Source organism: Pogona vitticeps, chromosome 2 (assembly GCF_051106095.1).
Source record: "Pogona vitticeps strain Pit_001003342236 chromosome 2, PviZW2.1, whole genome shotgun sequence".
Classification (NCBI taxonomy): Eukaryota; Metazoa; Chordata; class Lepidosauria; order Squamata; family Agamidae; genus Pogona; species Pogona vitticeps.
The window spans coordinates 232,202,106-232,223,531 of NC_135784.1; the positions used below are offsets into that span (position 1 = coordinate 232,202,106).

General features: G+C 42.1%; 1 protein-coding gene across 12 annotated transcripts in view; it reads right to left on the reverse strand.

Annotated features, from left to right (window-relative positions):
• Window positions 1-21,426, reverse strand: part of DOCK8 (dedicator of cytokinesis 8) — a 128,294-nt gene that overhangs the window by 100,962 nt on the left and 5,906 nt on the right. For 9 of the 12 annotated variants that reach the window (XR_013541504.1, XM_072992174.2, XM_020805658.3 and 6 more), the window contains exons 2-3: window positions 8,717-8,819; window positions 5,307-5,482 (exon numbers count right to left, since the gene is read on the reverse strand). Coding sequence is in view for 11 of the 12 variants with exons in the window: in XM_072992174.2 (XP_072848275.2) it covers window positions 5,307-5,482; window positions 8,717-8,819 (279 nt within the window). In the remaining variant the exon portion in view is untranslated. Of the gene's footprint in view, window positions 1-5,306; window positions 5,483-6,506; window positions 6,679-8,716; window positions 8,820-21,426 lie in introns of those variants that run through there. The other 3 variants (XM_078385062.1, XM_078385061.1, XM_020805657.3) reach the window with 2 other exon arrangements.

Sequence of the window (21,426 nt, forward strand, 5' to 3'; positions counted from 1 at the left end):
CTTTCATAGCAATGTGTTTTATCAGTGATGTGCTGGCCTTGGTGATAAGACAGGTTGTTTTGGTTTCGTTAAAGTATAAATACGGGATGAAATCAAATAGAGTGTCATGAAGGCACAATGGGAGACCCACACCATTGTTGAATGTAGATCAATCTTTCTAAGGAGAATGAGAGAGAGTGAGATAGAGAATGGAACTGAAGCCAGGCAGACATCCTTAGAGCGATAAAGAGATAATAATGCTGCATCAGACTTCGGACATAGTCATAGATTCTAACTGGCCAAGACTGGGTGAGCTTTTCTCTTTTTAGAAATAGGTTTTTGTGTGTGTAGATATGCTTAGAGGCTCAATAATATTTTTCATTTTATATTTTCTTATAAGTACTTTGATATTCTTTCATATATCTTTAAGAAAGCTTTTCAAGCTTTTGGAGTTATGCTGCTTTTTACTTTTAAATGAAGTGTTACAGAAAGGTATTCTCTTAAACATGCTTTTTAAAATATGTCCTTTAAATAAGCTCCTTTCTTTTTGATTCAAACTAAAGTTCTTATCTGGACTTTGTATACCTACAAGCTTACAATTGTATATTCTGACTTAAGTATTTGTCCAAAGCTTAAGTTCCATTTTTATAGAATTTTAAGCATCTGTGCCTGCAGTTTTTTCCGCACAACTATCTTTGCAACTATCTTTGATATTTTTTTGGATTTGCTACTTCCAAGTATGGAACCAAGAAATAATGTAAATAAATAAAACTTGTAAAAATAGGAAGTTTTGAAGAATACTAGAATTATTGTAACAATGAAGACACTAATAATGAGATACCCAGATGAATTTGGAATTGCTTGTCACTGATTGTCTGGTCTCATTCTGGCATTAACCCTTTCCTGGGATAATCATAGGCTTCTGTTCTTTTCCTGGGAGGAGTCAGGCATCTTTATAAGGTTCTGACATGTCAGCCTCCTTCAGCTCGGGCATTTATTGGAACTTCTTCAGCAATGGGTGGCAAGTACTTTTTTTAAATCTCAGCATTTTCACAAGAATGCAAAAGGAAGCTCAGTGATTTGTAGGGGCACACAAATGGCACAGTTTCTAATTGGCTAAGAGGGAGGGGTTGAACCTAGAGTTATAAACCAGTGAGTGACTGAGGAATGCCTGGGCACAGGGTGAGAGTTAGGATTACCTCCCTGCTGGATTTTCATTGATTTTCAACCATATAAACCCAACTCACAACAGTAGGCCCAGGTCTTCATTTACCACACTCCACTGGACGAACTCTTAAACTCTAACCCTGACTCTATCCATAACTAATCACTTATGCATTAAAATCAGATAGGCAGGAGCCTGGATGGGGCTAAAGCATTTTGTCTGATGTTGCCAGTCCCCATGGGGGAACAGTGTTAGGCTGTGGTTAAATGGTTGTGCTGGCCTTTTCTCTCAGACATGAGAGATGGTCCTCTCAGGAAAGGGTTCATTTCCTGAGGGAACAAGTGAAACATGGACTGTGCTTGAAAGCTAAATAGTCCCATTGTATGTGGTTCAGCTGTTGAATCTCTATATTTTATAACTTTTGGGAATCCAGAGGCCAATGAGAGTGAAATGGCGACTTAAAGCCTGATGGAGCTCATGGCCTCTGGCATCCACTCTCTTTTTAAAACAGTATTGTTTTCACCATGAACTCTTATAGGTCCAGAACAAGTCTTAGACAGAAAGAAGTATTTTAATGTTTATGATGTTGATGGTATACACTGTACATGTTAGTATAATGGGAGTTTTCTGAATGTCTAAAAACTATGTTGAGGGACGGGACAGCTAAATTTATTCTAATTGGGTATCTTCTATGTGATATAATCTGTCTTCATTGGCCGATTCTTCTATATACTCGTCTCTGTATATTTCAGTAACTGCTTTTAGCAACATGCAGGATGATTTAATTTTAAATAAAATATTACTTTCTAAACAAACAAACAAACAAATACATCCCCATAGTCTACTGTATGCCACTCTGTTGTACATGTTATGTCTACATAAGTAAAGAAGATAGGTGTAGCGACAGGAAAAGGCCACATGATGTCAGCAAATAGTCAAACATTTATTGAAATACATTTTTTAAAGTGTTCTAATTTGCTTTAAAGTGTTCTAATTTGCTTTTCCAGGGAGAGGACTCTTTGGAAAAGACCTTGATGTTGGGAAAGCGTAAAGGCAAGAGAAGGAGACGACAGAGGATGAGATGGTTGGACAGTGTCATCGAAGCAACCAACATGAATTTGACCCAACTCCGGGAGGCAGTGGAAGATAGGAGGGCCTGGCGTGCTCTGGTCCATGGGGTCACGAAGAGTCAGACACGACTAAATGAATGAACAAATTTGCTTTAAATTCTGCCTCCTTTTGAAATGTATTCAGGGAATGGGATCAAAGTCCAGCTGTCATCATAATCCTCAATCAAACTTTTCTCCACAAAGTGCTCTGCAGATGAAGACTGTAACTCCCACCATGCCCCACCATTTGCTAGTGTCAGATATGGTTGAAGAAGATGCCCTTCAGAAGATCTGGAGAGCACTGTACGAGAGAAGCTTTAGGAATGTGTAACCCACTGAGCTTGATCTCTTGGCAGATGCGGGAAGTATCAAGTTGAGATCTTTCTAGGCAGATATCCCCTTTTTTCAGCTGGCTGGATAGCTCAGTGGTTTAGCTATCTAGTTGCATAGCCAGAGGCTGGGAACTCTACTCCCCACTGTGCCTCCAGCAAGAAGAGCCAGCCTGTGTGACCTTGGGCAAACTGCACAGTCCCAGGATGTCCCCAGAAGTAGTATTCTCTGAGTATTCTCTATGTGGAAGATCCTGTAAAGGATAGCCATAAATCAGAATTGACTTGATGGTGGTGGTGGTGGTGGTGGTGGTGGTATTATTATTATTATTATTATTATTATTATTATTATTATTATTATTATTATTATTATTATTATTATTATTATTATTATTATTATTATTATTATTATTATTATTACTACTACTACTACTACTACTACTACTACTACTACTACTACTACTACTACTACTATTTATTTATTTATTTATTTATTTATTACATTTATACCCCGCCTATCTGGTCATATTGACCCCTCTAGGTGGCTTACAACACACAAAGGAAACAAATATATAAAAACAATATCTAAATAAAAGGAAGTTTATAGATAATTAAAAATTTGATAAGATGGAGAAAGAGAACATAGTAATGAAAGAAAGGGAAGAGGTCAGGGATTAACTAGGAGGGGAAGGCTTGCCTGAACATCCATGTATTCAGTTCTTTCTTAAAAGTACCCAGCGAGGGAGCCGTATGAATCTCTGGAGGCAGATTGTTCCAGAGGCGAGGAGCCACCGCCGAGAAGGCCCGGTTTCTTGTTTTTTCCTTCCGGGTCTCCCTTGGCGTCAGGCTCCTCAGCCCCACCTCTTGACTACTACTACTACTACTACTACTACTACTACTACTACTACTACTACTACTACTAGTAGTAGTAGTAGTAGTAGTAGTAGTAGTAGTAGTAGTAGTAGTAGTAGTAGTACATACTAAATACTAAATACTAAATACTACTACTACTACTACTGCTAATAATAATAATAATAATAATAATTATTATTATTATTATTATTATTATTATTATTATTATTATTATTATTATTATTATTATTATTATTATTATTATTATTATTATTATTATTATTATTATTATTATTCCTTTTTTCAGGATAGTGATCTACCAACAGGTAATTGATTAAAAACTCACTGTTAAAAATAGTGGTGGGCAAAGTACACCCCTCCAGATGTTGTAGGATTACAACTCTCAGTATTCCTCACCACCAGCTATGCTGTCTAGGGCTAATGGGTGTGGCAATACCATTTCCTTCTTGGTTTAGTCTTACCAGAGCACTGCACAATTTAAAATCATGGACGTATATGAAATATTAAAAAAATTTAAAACAAATTAAAATTTAAAGATAATTAGATTATTTTTGACTAAAAGTGAGCTACTCCAATAGTGTCATCTCTACCATTTGCTAGATCTATTGTACACATGACAGGGCGTAAATTGCATGCCCATAAGTGTTACGTTGATTGAGTTTCTCCACAGTCACAGAAAATTTGTCCACTTCAACAATCACCAGAGAATTTTACTTTGTCTATCCCTAGTTTTAAATGAAAGATATACAAATAACAGCTGCTGGCTACTCCATTCCCCTCCCCCCATAGCTGTCCCCAAATGTGAACACCAATAGATAGGGGTTAATCATCAGTGGGAGTATAGAGATGTTGTCAAGGAGAAAGTGTCAATCTACTTGTGTTCCTACAAGCTGAAAGCAACTCTGATGACCCCATCCTCATGCATCACCCATGTTTATTATTTTCAGAGGGCAGGGAGCTTGAAAGAAAAAAGTTCACATTTCAAATGCCTTCTCAAAGTCTGCCAGCATTATCACCATCATCTATCATCATTCCTAATTCATCTAGGCCACTTCCCCTGAGAATGGACCACAGAAGGGAAATCATGTTCAGGCTGTACACATGCTGACTTACAGCAACAAAATGCTCAGACCTGAGACATATTTTTATTATCATGGCGAATCCCTAGAATATGAATACCAAAAACAGCATATTCCCCAGGGAACTAGGTAGTGGTTTGGGGAATAATGGGAAGTTCTTACAGAAGGTACATACTCCAGTGAGCTTCAAATTATGACTTTATTTTTGTGTTTAGATTTATATCTTCCACAGAGCTCAAGACACCATACATGGCTCTCTTTCTCCCCACTTTCTGCTTGCAGTAGCTCTGTCACGTAGTTCAGAAAGGGTGATTGGCTCCAGCGTACTTAGTGGTTCTACTGGATAAATGAGGATTTGGCTCTGAGTCTCCCCAGGGATGTGGTGGCACTGAGGGTTAAACCGCAGAAGACTCTGTCCTGCAAGGTCAGAAGACCAGCAGTCGTAAGATCAAATCCACGCAACGGAGTTGTCCCAGCTCCCACCAACCTAGCAGTTTGAAAGCATGTAAAAATGCGAATAGATAAATAGGTACCACCTCAGTGGAAAGGTAACGGCGTTCCATGTCTAGTCACGCTGGCCACATGACCACGGAAACTGTCTACAGACAAACACTGGCTCTACGGCTTGGAAATGGGGATGAGCACCGCGCCCTAGAGTTGGACATGACTGGACTAAATGTCAAGGGAAAACTTTACCTTACCTCCCCAGTCCTAGTCCATCACTGTAAGCATTAATACTTGGGGGTTTAAAAAGAACTTTCCATTTCTTTACCCTTCCTCTGGCAAGGATGGCTGCAAGGTCCTGTGTTCCTTTGGTGTGAAGACCACTTCCAAATCATCTTCCGGAAAATCACCAAGTTCTTGAAGGAATTCTGAATCTAGGTGATTCAGCTTCATCATCAGGAAACCCTCAAAATCAACTGGCTCTACTGCATCATAGAACTGAGGCTGAAAGTTACAAAAGGAAAAAAGTGATCCATAACCACTTCTGTTTTGACAAGGATTCTGCAAAAGCATTCAACGATTATGCCTCCATCGCCTGCCCCAGGGAAGCTAAGGAGACCCTTTGATTGACCATGGGCATCAATCAGATATGCCATCAGTACACCACCACCACCACCTCATGTGCATCTTCAGGCACAAAGCTGAGAATAATATACTCTTCATTTTTCAGGTCTCCATAATACAATCTTACAAAGAAGGCAGGAGCTTAAAAATCCCATTGACTTATTTTACTATAGTATAAAGGTGGTTACTGTGGGAATACTACATTGTCAGCCAGTTTTTTTCAATTGCATATACCTTCTTAAAATGTTTCTAGAATAATCAAAGGAAGCTACTTAAATAGTTTTTTGCAAATATAAAAATTGATTGCAAATAATGCACTGATGGAATAGACCATGCCTAGGAAAATGTGCACCATAATAGATCAATAAAACCTGTTTATGAGAAGAATCAGAATTTACATCCATTTCCATGAGTGAAATGCCACGTGCTAAAAAAATGTATTAAAAACAGAGCTCTGTGGCACTGCAAAAACTAACAAATACACCAGGGCATCAGGTTTTGGGACCACTTTTATTTCCCCACTGGGTTGGGTATCATATTCATCTGAATTTTCTTCAAATCAATGAACAGATCAATGCACCCTGTACTTTATTTCTTTGCTAATGAAGTTGCATGACATTTTGCAAGTAAAATAATCTTTCCTCTTTTTTTAAAAAAAAGAGAGGGAGTTTTGACATAAAGTGAACTCTGCATACACTGTACTGTACTTTGAAATATTGTCCCTGTCATTTCTACAGTTTTGTAAATTTCCTAAAGAAGAACGACAACCTTGTGCAAGAGTGTTTGCAAAGAACAGTAAACGGAAGATCAGTGCAGCTGGTGAAGAAATGCTGCACAGAACCAGCATGGTTGAACCTGTGAAAAGCAAATCAAATATCACAGAGAAAATGTTTCAGTGACATACCTTTTTAGCACAGCGCGATCAACAGTATAAAATATTTGGCAGCAATCAAAATGGCGCAGAGAGGAAACAAGATGCAAGCTTCTTGGCAAAATGTTGTGGTTTTTCTAAGGGCAAATGACAGACTCCCCCTCACCCTCTAGTGACTAACCAACAGAGCAAGCTAAGCACCACTGCTTTTCAGATTGAGGAAGTTGGTAAAATAATGGTGGTTAGCTTTGACAGACAGGAAATGTAAGTTTAGCAGAGTTTCAAAAACTGCGGCTCTCTAAATAACTTCACATACATATGAGAATGCAGTAAAAGCTCTGAAAATCTCATAATATTCAACAAAATTCTGTAATTAAAAAATGTTCTATGCCTGTAGCAGGCACCAAAAGCAGGGAAAGGATAATTACCTATAAAACTTGAGTAGAATTGATTTATTTTTAGAGAACAGCTGTTCTGAGAAATTATACCTTAGTTCAGTGGTTTCCAACCTTAGGCAATCCAAGTGTTTTTGGACTGCAACTCCCAGAAACCCCGGCCAGCAAAGCCACTGGTGAAGGCTTCTGCCTTAGGTTCAACAATTTTCAAAGATCTGGTGTGAGCAGGTGGGCACTTGTCCGCAGGTGGGTCAACTTCAGCTTCTTCCTGGCACTGCAGGGGCCCAGTCAAGAGTCGATGGAAGACTAAGAATGGTGTCCTTCCCCTGATCACTGCCAGGGAGGAGTGTTATTTGCCTCAGCCGTTGGCTCAAAGGATTAGGAAGGCAGGAGAATGAAAAGAGCAAAAAAGGAAAAATCCTATGCATGGAGCTTCCCAGCCCAGCAGGAACAATAAAAGAGGAAATCATAAGACAGCAAGGGAAGCCTGGACACCCAGTGTGGTGTAGTGGATAGAGTGATGGACTAGGACTCAGGAGGCATGGTTTCAAATCCCTGCTCAATCATGGAAATTTTGTATGTTCATGTCTATGTGTGGAACTGGTAAGGCCGCTCCTTAGTTATCTCACATACCCTGAAAGCCCTAGTAGGGTCACTATAGGTTGGTTCTAACCTGATGGCACATAGCAGATCATAACACAACACAACACAACATAACATAACAGGAAGCCTGCAAGGAAGATTGAGAGGGAACTGGATAGAGAATGAGTGGGAAGGCTGAAGCAGAGACAGAGAGCTCAACAGAGACAGAAAAAGAGGAATGAAGTCAAGGAATGAGCTGATGGTCCTGTGGGAGCAAGTGGGCCCCACAATCCACCAGCCTATACCTGCTTTGCCAGGCTCTTTCTAACAGGTAAGCCTTCCCTCTCTGAACCGAGCATTCTCCAAGGCAGCAATAGGCTGACTGCTTTGATCCATGTCTGAAGGATACAAGACTACCATGGGTTGACAGGCAGTCCTGTCAGTGATACCTATCAAGATCCCAGCTACAAAGGTCACACCAACCCCAATTCAACTGAGATGGTGGAGGAATCAGAGGAAGCTTTAAAAGCTGTGCCAAGTGGCCAAGGACTTGAAAAAAAGGAAGACTTACACTGGGAACTATTCCCTCCCCTTTCTGTTTGTGCTTGAGCCCTAGCACCACATCAATATCTCACACAGGAATGGTCTGCAAACCATCAGGAATACTGTTCCGAATCATGGTCTGGCACATCTAACCACAAAACTGCATCCACTGTGAGCTATTTCCTCTTAAGTAACTATTTATTTATTTAAAATATTTTAACCTCACCTTTCTCCTTAAAAAGAACATAAGGCAGCTTACATTATTAATACTAAAAACAGTAAGTGTACAAACACAATAAAAGATCAAACTAATACCACACTAAAAAACAGTAAACAAAAGCAACTCCAAAAACACATGTAAAAAGGCTGACTGGACTGGTACCTGGGTCTCTCCCCCCCCCCCCGCCTTGATGATGAAACAGTATCATCCAGGGTGCTCACAATGAGACAAAGTCCTTAAAAATACTGGGTAACAGAAGGCTGTGCAAGAGCAATGCAAAAGAAGACACAACAATGCACACACCTGCCATCCAATACCATGCCAGCCTTCTCACTCTTCTGTCATCTGATGTCTGAGGTAGGCATGTACATAATGAAAAGGCCAGCACTGTCCCATACACTTAAACATACCTAGGTTTTTCCAAAGCAGAGTTTACCCTTGTCCATGCTAACTGGGAATAACCTCACACAATTACAGAAATATGTAAGAATCTCCACACTTACAAGATGAATAGAAGAGAACCCAGGGGTGCTGATACTTCGCTGAGGGAATTGTCCAAGGTTTGGCTGATGCACAAACTGTCTTCTTATTTCTGCTGAGGAATTCCTTTCATACCAAAAAAATAAGAAAATACTGGTATTAACAACACTTTCTCAAGTATTTTGATACATATTTAACAAGACTTACAAGGATGCCCTTATATTATTCAAACCAAACATAATGACTTCACATAATTATAAATCAAATGTTGTTTCAGTGCTTGCATATGATTTAAAAAGGCAGAGGGAAAAATGCATAATCAAACCAATTTTCGAGTAAAAGTATTTAGGAGAAAACACTGGAGAGGAAAACACAATAGCACCATGCCTAACCTCTAATGGAAATGCAGTAGTAACTGCAAGGCAAAATTATCGCTTATGCCAAAATCGTCTTGAATAGCGACGCCAGCATAACATTAATGGCAGAATTTTTGAATTAAATTGCTGAATCAGACAACTTTCCAAAATGTACCAAAGTTGTCTTTTTTAAAAGACATAAACAAATTATAAAAAATACAGTACAGGAAAGTAAATAAACAACAATAGTATAGATGGAAATTCAACTTAAATGTTTCAACAATCAGACACTGCCTCCGGACATGTACTCAAGAGAGATCAGCTACATAAAAATGCCCATAGAATTTAACTATGTGGTTCTTACACTGTCTCTTTTTCACTCATGCTGGCTGGGAATTTTGTCAAATAAACTGTAAATGAAATGAAACTGCAGAAGGTTTTTTCTGTGCAAACACTGGGCAAAATCACATCATCTAGAGGTGTAAGATCATCTTAGCCAGAACATAACCAAATCTCATCTTCAGAGGCTAAGCAGGTTCAGACCTGGTTAGTGTTTGGATGGGAAATCAGCAGGAAATACCCCGGATTTCCAGGTAGGACTAGGAAAGCATCCTGCCTGAAACCCAGAGTTGGTGAGAGTCAGAGTTGACAATACTGAGTTTGATAGACCATTGGTCTGACTCAGTCAAATTATATGTTACAAATACTATACCCATCCCTGCAGCTGAAATCAGATTGTTTCTCAGAAATGTTATTCAGGTGAATCTTATTTTCTGAGAGATCAGACTTGCTGAATTGTGTTTAGCTCCTAAAGACCAATCACCAAAAAAAAGCCAATTTGCAAACAATGTGAGGGGTGAAAACCTCTGGCCATAGCAATCAGATACTTTCTCACCCAGCCCCACTGCACAAAAAGGAATGAACTCAGTTAGTGAGACTTGAACTGAACCTAAGTAATTGTCTCCAGTTCACTCGCCTTTGTAAACAGATCAGTCATTCTTGCTCTGTGGAAAGAGACCTTACCTCCCCTCCTACATTACATTTCTTTTATAGCTGGCAATGTTGGAGGAGTACACGTTCCCACCAATGTCAGTGAACTGGATAGTTTATAATGGCTGCAATTACATCAGAGTCATTTCAGAAATACACAAGGGCCAACAAGAGCAAATCAGCTATTACACTAATGAACAAGAGGAGCTGGAAATCCGTGCTCATACTTTTAGACTTGGTCCTCCTGTTAAGGAGTTTGCATGGGCAAAAAAGTTTGCATCTGTATACGCAAAAGGACTGCAACTTTATTTCATAAAGATAAAGATCCTGACATTAATGCTTCTACAATTTTCTTAAACATCCAAAGTACAAAACATTTGATTTTTCTAATACTGTATGTCTGTTGGATCACTTCTATTCACACCCAAGCCCAGGACTGACTTTCAAGAGAAAGTTAAACATGATGGCAGAAGGGGAGAACACTTCTTCGCATATCACATAAAGCACAAAACTCAGATTATAATGATGGTGACAAACTACAAGTCTTTTAGAATAGAGGACTGAGGGTACCTAAAACCCACCATGCTGGGCACAGCTGGCTATAATTATAATATATTCAAAGCCATTGTGCTTTTTCCAGACACTCTTCAATGTTCCATTCAAACAGAGCAGTGGTACCCAACCTTATTTCACTTGTACGTATACCCCTTAGCAGCCCATTTCCATAAGCTGTACACTTCATATTAGCAAAATGCTTGCAATTAATATGGTTGCTGTTATTTCAAATTTATATGTTGTAACTGTAAATAAATAGTCCAATGATGGGATGAAAAAGCAATGGAATAATGTGAACAGATGCCGCATATATATTTACATTCAAAGCTCAGAAAATACAATGAATAAATACATCACAGGACTGACCGAGACGTCCACTTATACTGTATATACATTGGTATTGGTGTGACAGCACTCAAATGTTTGTGAAGCAGAAGAGAGTGAAAGCTGAGCCTGTGATAGGCCTGCCACTCAGCATGTGTGCTATAATGGTGTGTGTGCAACACACTATTTAGAGAGGAACTCACTATGATTCGCCAAAGTAACAAAGTGAGGGAAGGGGGCCTTTCTCAAGGATATATAATGAAGAAAATACATTCTGCCATTCAGCATAACATTCAATTAATTTCACAAAAATTGACTTGTATCTTGTCTTAACACTGTTGACATATGTACCTTTCCCCACCATGACTCTATTTTTTCATGTACCCTTAAATGCTGCGGTTCATACTTCTGCAGGTACACACACCCTACGTTGAGAATCAGTGAAATAGCGGATATACTTAGCACAACATGTGTGTCCTCAATGATGTGCCTTAAATTCAGTATGTTTTTAATGATGACGTTATTAGAAGATAAACATGGGCTTATGTTGCAAATCTGACTGTAGGGTCACTTGTCTCTAAAGAACTCTCAATGTAGTAGAGAAAGTGGTTTAAATCGACATAATACACACTCCCCTTAAATTCTAGTTTGACCTTCAGTGACTTGAGGATAATATCATTTGATGGACAACTTTCCATCATAAATATCTTCCTCTTTATAGTTTTAGCAAATAGTCTTACTGCACCTCACGTTGATGCTGCTTGGCTAAAGAACAGAAGGCTTGCCTCATGGGTTTGAAACAGAGAATGGACTTGACAAGATACAATTAATCCTCACAGAGAGTACTGTAATGTAAAACTGAATTCAAAGTAAACTCAAACTAAAGTGCTCATTCTCACACGATCTAATGCAAAATCTCTCCAAGCTGTCCTATATCTAGCTCAGAACTGCCTAACAGTTTTGCTCAGTGAGTAACTGTAACTCGCTTTATGTGGGGCTGCTGATACAAAGTGTCAGGAAATTTCAGCAGGTCCAAAATGCAGCAGCCAGATTGCTGACAAGGACTGGTTACAGGGATCACATAACCCCCATTACAGGAGCTCCACTGGCTGCCGATCAGTTTCCAGGCACAATTCAAAGTGCTGGTTCTAACCTGTATAAAGCCCTAAATGGCCTGGGTCCAAGCTATCTCCAAAACCGTGTCTCCCACCATGAGCCACCTCAGCTGTTAAGATCTTTCTACCAGTCCCACCACCTTCACAGATGAGTCTGATGGGACACAGGAGAAAGCCTTCTCTGGTGTTGCTCTCAGACTTTGGAACTCCCTCCCACAGAAGGCCAGACTGGCCCCATCTTTGCTGTCCTTCTGAAAGCAGGCAAAAACCTTTCTCTTCAGTCAAGCTTCCCTCAGTGACTGGCCACATGGCTGGCTATATGAGTAACCTTTAGATGGATTGTTATGCATTTCGGCTCTGACTGGGTATCAGTACATACTTGTGTTTATCACCTCAAAGAGTAGTTTTTGTTTGTTCCTTATTATTATTTACATACTTATTATTTTAGCTTTAATATTGTCTTTTAATGATGCAAACTGATTCTTTATGCTCATTGTTTTTAGCTTTAAATACTGCATTTTAATTATGTAAACCACTACTGTATACTCATTGTTTTCAGCTCTAAATATTGTCTTTCAAGGATGGGTCCTTTTTAAGAAGAAAGGCGGGGTAAAAGTATTTAAAATAAGTAAATTAATAAATAATAAACCATATAAACAGGAGCTAAGGAGATGGAGAAGGCCCAAGGTATTTTGTTGCCTGAAGTGAAACAACGGATGTTAACAAATGTTATGTACATGTGTGTGCAAACTCTTGCATGCACAGACATACATATACAGCCCAAAATAAGGTGTATAACAACCAAAGATAGCCATACAAATTTAGCACTTGAGGCCGATAAGGCCTCACATTAACTCACCCAATAATAATAAATTACATAATAATTTGCTGTCCATTCATAACACTCCATGTTAGGTGCCTAAGCACACACCTCCCCACACCTAATGGTATAATAAAGTCTGGAGGGCATAACAGAATCTTCCAAGAAGCAGAGTTTGGGTCCATATAAATCTGGAACTGGACATTAATAACACTAGTCTAGACAAGATGTGACTGAGCACAAAAGTATCAGTTCCTCATATCACTGCATAATGGAGATATGCTTCATCTCTCCCTCCCTTTCTACTCAGAGTTTGTCCTGGGTATAAAATACACGCCTTCCATCTGCCCTCAAGGAGACACTCATTAGGCCCATAAGAAAGAAACCTAGTTTGGCAGCGGATGAAATTGGCAATTATAGGCCCGTCGCCAATGTTTCTTTCATGAGCAAAGTGGTCGAGAGGGTGGTGGCTGACCAGCTTCAGGCACACTTGGACGAAACAGATGCCCTGGATCCGTTTCAGTCGGGCTTCAGGCCGCGCCACAGTACAGAGATGGCATTGGTTGCCCTGTACGATGACCTGTTGAGGGAGGCCGATAGGGGTAAAACATCTCTGTTGGTCCTCCTCGACATCTCGGCGGCCTTTGATACCGTTGACCACAGTATCCTCCTGGGGCAGCTCTCCGAGTTGGGAACTGGGGGTTCGGCACTTGCCTGGCTCCGTTCCTTCTTGGGGGACCGTCCCCAGAGAGTACAGCTTGGGGAGAATGTCTTGGCCCCGTGGAGTCTCAACTGTGGGGTTCCACAGGGGTCAATCATTTCCCCAATGCTATTTAACATCTATATGAGGCCGCTGGCTGGGGTCATCAGGGGATGTGGGGCTTCATGTCATCAATATGATGATGACACCCAGCTCTACATCTCCTTTTCACCAACTGCAGGTGATGCTGTCCTTTCCCTTCAGCGCTGCCTGGGGGCCATACTGCAATGGATGCAGGAGAACGGGCTGAGGATGAACCCGTATAAGACGGAAGTACTGAGGGTGGGTGCCCCCGTGGGGGGCGGCTTAGGTGACTCTCTCGCATTTGGGGGGGTCACCTTGGCCACAAAGAGCGGGGTTCGCAGCCTGGGCATACATCTGGACCTGACGCTAACCATGGAGACCCAGGTGGCGTCAGTATTCTGCACCGCCTTTTTTCATCTCTGGCGGATTGCCCGGCTGTGACCCTATCTCGACACAGGGGCGCTCACTACCTTGGTGCATGCGCTCGTAATCTCAAGATTAGACCACTGTAACGCGCTCTACGTGGGGCTGCCTTTGAGGCTGATGCGGAGACTTCAGGTGGTGCAGAATGCGGCGGCCAGACATCTTACCGGAGTGAGAAAATTCCAACACATCTCTCCAACGCTGGCCGCACTGCACTGGCTGCCCATCTGTTTCCGCGTCAACTTCAAAGTTTTAATGCTTACTTATAAGGCCCTAAACGGTTTAGGACCTCAATATTTGGCGGAACGCCTGCTTCCACCAAGGTCTACCTGGATCACCCGTGCAAGCCAGGAGGTGAGGCTGAGGAGCCTGATGCCAAGAGAGGCCCAGAAGGAGAAGACACAAAACCGGGCCTTCTCGGCAGTGGCGCCTCGCCTCTGGAACAATCTCCCTCCAGAGATTCGCACGGCCCCTACACTGGTCATCTTTAAAACCCAATTAAAAACATGGTTGTTTATCCAGGCCTTCCCTGCAGCCAATTCTTTATTTTCCTTTACTTTTCTATTTTTATTTTATTTTGTATTATTATGTATTTGATATTGTTTTTACTTTCTGATTTTATATTGGAAGCTGCCTAGAGTGGACCGTTGCTCCAGATAGGTGGGATAAAAATCAAATAAATAAATAAATAAATAAATAGAGAACTTCATGATGCTTCATGGGGCCAGGTGGCTACTTGGTGCAATATTTTGCCACTCATACAGATTTTTGTTTGAAACTAGAAACTGAGTAATAGGAAATGACATTGTCACAATCCCCCACCCAAGTTCCTTGGTACAGAGAAGTCATATCCCTCAAGAGATGAGCCTGTAGAATGCAGCAAACAGGAAAGTCTGGGAGTGCCCATCAAACTGCTCAAATTATCATACCCTCCAAGATTTCCCAGCCAGAAATTGTCAGCTGACTCAACACATGCTATAAAACAAAATCTGGTGAAGCTAGCTAGGTTGTTTCAGAAAATGCTGTTCCCATGGGATTTCAAATGAAACTGAAAAATTATTACAAAAAGTCATAAGAATCTAGAATAAAATTATAGTACAATTATTTGATTACCATATAGTAATTAAGGAATCTTATCAGAAACATGCTTTTAAAAAGTACTAAACTTTTGATTAGAATATATTCTACTGTTGTATTCATTGTTTCTTTCAAGCGTTATATATCCTGTCTTTCAATGACCTTTGAGACCTCTTACAGCTGCTGAAATCCTGTTGCTTAGTAAGTTGCAATCAGAGTAAGGCCATTGAATTAACAGAACCTCAGATGACTCCCCAAATCCCCACCATTTCAATGTGCCTACTCTGGTTGTTACTTACTATACCAAGCAAGAGAACTTCAGCAAATAGACTGCAGTACAAATCAATGCCCTCTACTCAGTCACTTATGTCAGAGTCAGCCTGAGATGTAGCAGAAAACTATGTCCTCCATAACTTACCCTCATCAAGATGCCTGGTACCAAAAGCCAGTCCACAAAGACCTCTCATCATCTAGCAAAATACATTACCAATAATTTGCTGCATTTTCATGACGCACCTGAAATAAATACAGTACTTCACTTTGCCTAATAAGAGGGCCAGCCCTTCCCATTCTAGTATCTATTAAATCTCTGGCATGGGCAGCTCATGGATTAAATGGGAGTGTACTCAACCCCCAAGATTACAGAACGGCATACCCCCCACGCCTATCACAAGCTGCCTATGGTCTCTGGTCATTGGAAGGGGTTGGAATGAGCTCCACTTGCATTCTGCAATCCAAAGGCTACTGGTACAGTGGGGTCTTGACTTGAGAACTTAATCCGTATTGGAAGGCGGTTCTCAAGTCAAAAAGTCTGTAAGTCAAGTCTCCATTGACCTACAGTGCCTTTTGCTGAAAGGTTATGCTCCTGCCACCTGAGGGAGATCGAGACCATACAGCACATGTTCTTCACCTGCCCATTGTATGAAGCAGTGCGAAAAGAGACTATAACCCCCTTAATAGATAGATTGCCAGGACGTTCAGAGGGAAATAGGCTAGAGTTCCTTCTCTCAGATGTTGATGTCCAGATCACCTGTCGGGTTGCGAGGTTCTGTGTAGCAATTCTTCGATTGCGGAAGTTAAATACCAATTAGATTGCCGTTCCCAGTTGTATGTATGCCAACATGTTCTAATGGAATACTGAAAGTTAGAAATTTTAAGGCTTTATAAGGTTTTATACTTATGTGACTGGTCTAAGGACTGTAAATAAACTATTGATTGACCTACAGTGCATTGAAAACCGATTAATCCCGTAACAGGCCGTTTTTGTTCCATTTTGGTTTTTTTCTGGTCTGTAAGTCAAATCTCAGTCTGCAAGTCAAACCTAAATTTTGCGGCCAGAGAAGTCTGTTGTTACATAACAGCACTGATGTTACCTGTCTGTCATGGGTTTGGAGGGAAAGTTCCATCCTATGGGGAGTGGAAGGCGGGACATCAGGAGGAGGGGCTGTACTGTATAAATATGTGATGCCTGTGTGGTGAAGGGAGATGCTGAGACAGACTGTGAGACACTGGGTTGGGACGAAGCAGCAGCTGGGGAAGAAGAAGCTGTTGTGGGAGTCTGGGTGTCTGACAGGGTACTACTGTGTGTCAGAGTACCAGCCTGAAAGGTTCAGGGGTCTGTTGGTTAGCCAGAACTGATGGGTTCAGGGTCTGTGCTTTAAGTTAAAGGTTCTAGGTGAACCAAACTGTATGCTTGTGTGTGTGAGAATAAGCCACGTTACTTTATTTTATTCACCTGATTGTTTTATTTACCCTGTTTGTATTTAAAATAAACCTTATTCTTTTGTTGTTTAAAAATCCATCCCTGGTCTGTGTGACTTATTATAGGGAATGGTTGGTGGCAGCTTAGTGTAACTGTGTGACATATCCCAGTAGGTCTGGGTTTGTCACATTGATTGGTGTCCAGCGTGTGGGATACGACTGGTCCAGTTGTCCAGCGGTCCAGCAAAGCCTTGGCAAGTGTGCCCAGAGCAAGGGGGGTCTAGTCAGGGACAGTCTGAGGCGCGTAGGTAATCTTCTAGGTGTACCTCACGGGGAGGTGCACTAGTAGAAGAACGTGCCAACTGGGGAGACTTAGATTAAGGTGCTCTGAGGCAGCCTAGTTTTGGCGGGAAAACGCTGAGGCAAAACTGCGTAGCAACAGCGAGCTAGCTTGCCAGCTGAGAGGCCCAGCAGAGGGGGGTAGGCTCTGACTCGATACTGTTACAAATTTAGTGCTGAAGAACAGCAGCCTAGGGAGAGCTGGTTCTGAGGCAAAAAGGAAAAAAGTGGTCGTTTTATTTTGAGGCTTGACTTTTTAAAGCAGCCTGTTCTGAGGGGGGTTATGCCCTTGACTCGAAGCCAAGTAGCAGACATGAGTGAAGTGAAAGACCCCCAGATTGACCAAGGTTCTGAGGATGAATTTGGCTCAGTGCAGGGTGACAGCACAGGAGAGCAGGACCCAGAACTCAGGAAAATACTCCTAGCCCAACAGCATGAACTGAGGGTGAGGGAAATGGAGGAAAGGTTAGAGAGAGCGAGAATGGAGAGGGAAGAAAGAATGGAGAGAGAGAGAATGGCGTTTGAATTAAGAAAACTGGAACTGATGAACCAGAACAATAATAATAATAGGGATTCTGAGGGAGGCCAACTGTCTAAGGCTGACCTGAAGAAATTCCCTGTGTACCACAAGGGAGATTGTCCTGAGGTGTTCTTTTCCTTAGTGGAAAGAGCGTTTGTGGACTTCTCAGTGAGGGAAACTGAGAAGATGACCATCATGCGATCTTTAATCAGTGGTAGCCTGGCTGAGGTTTATGCCGAGATGCCTGAGGAATTGATGAAAGATTTTGCAGAGTTTAAAAAACTGGTGTTTGCAAGACATGGGATAAATGCAGAGCAGCTGAGACAAAGGTTCAGGTCCCTCACTAAAAAACCAGAACAGACTTTTACCCAAGTGGGGGCCCAATTGGTGAGGCTGCTTGAGAAATGGCTATCGCAGGAGGGAATAGAGACCTATGAGCAGCTTAAAGACTTGATAGCCCTGGAACAGTTCTATTCAGTCCTGCAGGGGGAATTGAAATTCCAGGTGAGGGAAAGGAAACCGAAATCTGTGGCAGCAGCCGCAGAGATCGCAGATTTTATCTCCCAAATAAGAAAGCCCTTGGGTGAGGGGAAATCTGTAGGTAAACCCAAAGAAACCTACAGCAAGTACTCTCAGGGACCAGGGAAAAGCCAGCAAGGGGGAGGGGCCCATGGTGAAGGGAAGCCCTCAGACATGAAACCAAGACCTCAGATTTTGGAGGGAAAACCAAAACAAGATGAGAGAGAATCAAAATATACCAGAAAATGCTATTTCTGTCAGGGAAAGGGTCATCTAATCTCAGAGTGTGAGAAATTAAAGCAGCTAAAAGGAATGGTGCCTCAGAATTCTAGTGGGACCAAGCCAAAAGCTGTGTTCTGTGTCCAGAAAGAGCAAAGCTCATTGTCACAGAGGGAGCCTGTTGCCATGACTACTCAGTCTGGAACAGCTACCTATGCTGATCAGGCTGAGGAAAATGGTCCTCTTCTGGAGGTAAAGCGCTGCTTGCTGATAAAAACAGATTCTCAGTTGTTTGAGACAGCAGGGGTGGACGTAGGAATACTTGACCGTCAGTATAGGGGGCTGCGGGACACTTGTTCCCAGGTAACCCTGTGCCATCCAGATATTATTCCTAGGGAGTTTATAATCCCAAATGAGAGCATGAAGGTGGCAGGGATTGAGGGGCAGATAATCTCTCTGCCAGTAGCAGAGGTACCTGTCAACTTTCAAGGCTGGAGGGGAGATTGGCGGATAGCGATTTCATCGACTCTGCCAGCAGCCGTGCTCGTGGGAAATGACCTGGCTGAACATGTGAAACGGGTGCTAGTGATTACACGCTCACAAGCCACCACAGGGACAGTTCAGGGGGGTAATGATGAGCCAGAGACGGAAGCAGGTGGGGGGAGTTCAGAAGCTGTGGTGGAAACCTTAACCACAGACAGCAGATTTGGACAGGAGCAAAAGGCAGACGCCACTCTCCAAAAGTGTTTTGAACAGGTGACTGACGCCCAGCTGACACCTGAAACCCCAGTGAGATTTCTGGAGAAAAAGGGGATTTTATATAGAGAGACCTTGAGGAACATCTCAAAAGGGGGAGATGGGATCAGAAGTCAGCTGGTGGTACCTGAAAAGTATCGCCCCATGATCTTACAAAGGGGGCACTCTGACATGTTTGCTGCACACTTAGGAGTGAACAAAACACAGCAGAGAATAACACAGAATTTCTACTGGCCTGACATAGGGAAGCAGATCAGGGAGTTCTGTAAACAATGTGATGTGTGTCAAAGGCAGGGGAATAACCGCGACAGGACCAAAGCAAAGTTGTGCCCTTTGCCTGTGATTGACACTCCGTTCAAATGCATAGGGGTGGATATAGTGGGACCTTTGCCCAAGGCCACAAAGAGGGGGAACAGGTTCATCCTAACAATTGTGGACCATGCCACAAGGTATCCTGAAGCCATACCCCTGACTAACATTGAAACTAACACAGTGGCCGATGCCTTGGTGGGGTATATGTCCAGGATGGGATTTGCCTCAGAGATAATCACAGATTTGGGAGCATCGTTCACATCAAAGCTCATGAAACGCTTATGGCAGATCTGTGGAATTAAGCACAAGGAAACCACTGCCTATCATCCTGAAAGTAATGGGTTAACTGAGAAGTTCAATGGGACTCTAATGCGCATGATTAGGGCTTACTTGGCAGAGAATCCAAACAATTGGGACCAGAAGCTGCAACCCCTTTTGTTTGCTTATCGATCAGTGCCACAAGCCAGTACCGGGTTTAGTCCATTTGAACTTCTATTTGGGAGACGGGTGAAAGGGCCCCTTGATTTGATCAAACAAAATTGGGAGCAGATCACCCAGGATGACCCACAAGACGTTGTGACTTACATAGACACCTTGATGAATGACCTAAGGAGAAATCTAGAGCTAGCAGCAGAGACCCTGCCAGCTCAAAAGGTCAGAAAGAAAGCTTGGGATGACCAGGAAGGCAGGGAGAGGCGCTTTAACCCAGGGGAGGAAGTGCTTTGGCCTAGGCTCTGCAGAGAGAGCAAACTGCAGCTGGGTATCCCAGAAAGAAAATACTTGGGTCACATGGTAGGGGGAGGAATGATAAAACCCCTGGAGGCCAAAATAGAAGCAGTTCGTGATTGGCCTAGACCCAACACCAAGAAAAAGGTCAAATCATTTCTTGGGTTGGTGGGCTACTACAGAAAGTTCATCCCGAGGTTTAGCGAGATTGCGGCTCCGCTGACCGATCTGACGAGGAAGAAGGCTGATGACCGCATCCCGTGGACCGGCGACTGTGAGGCGGCGTTCCAGAGGTTGAAGGAGGCGTTAATCAACTATCCTGTCCTGCGTGCTCCAGACTTCGACCGGGAGTTTATCATCTACACCGACGCGTCTAACAGCGGGGTAGGAGCAGTTCTGTGCCAAGAGGATGAGAATGGTGACCAGCATCCAGTGTCCTACCTGAGTAGGAAACTCCAAAAAGGTGAGAGACATTTGGCAACCGTGGAGAAGGAGTGTTTGGCCATAGTCTACGCGATCCAGAAGGCCAAGCCTTACATCTGGGGAAGACATTTTGTTCTGTGTACTGACCATTCACCATTGCAATGGTTAAAGACAATGAAAAGCCACAATAGCAAACTTATGAGGTGGGCTTTGAACTTACAGGACTATGACTTTGAAGTGAAGGTGGTCAGAGGGTCAGTGAACTGTGTTGCTGACGCCTTATCAAGAAGACCTGAAGATTGAAGACGGCGAAAGAACATGGACTATATGTATATAATGATGACAAAAAGTAAAATGTACCTGTTTTTGAATTGGTTTGTATGAAGAAAGGTAAATTGATGTACTGTATATGGTAAAATGTTTAAATGCATATTTGCTATGGTTAACTTGGAGTGTAAGTATATGTAAGTATTATATGGTATGTATAAATGTTGTTGTGTATTTTATGCAGGTTGTTTTTTTGGTGAAAAGCACTTTTAGCTTTCCCCCTACAAAACAACTTTTAAAGAGGGGAGGTGTTACATAACAGCACTGATGTTACCTGTCTGTCATGGGTTTGGAGGGAAAGTTCCATCCTATGGGGAGTGGAAGGCGGGACATCAGGAGGAGGGGCTGTACTGTATAAATATGTGATGCCTGTGTGGTGAAGGGAGATGCTGAGACAGACTGTGAGACACTGGGTTGGGACGAAGCAGCAGCTGGGGAAGAAGAAGC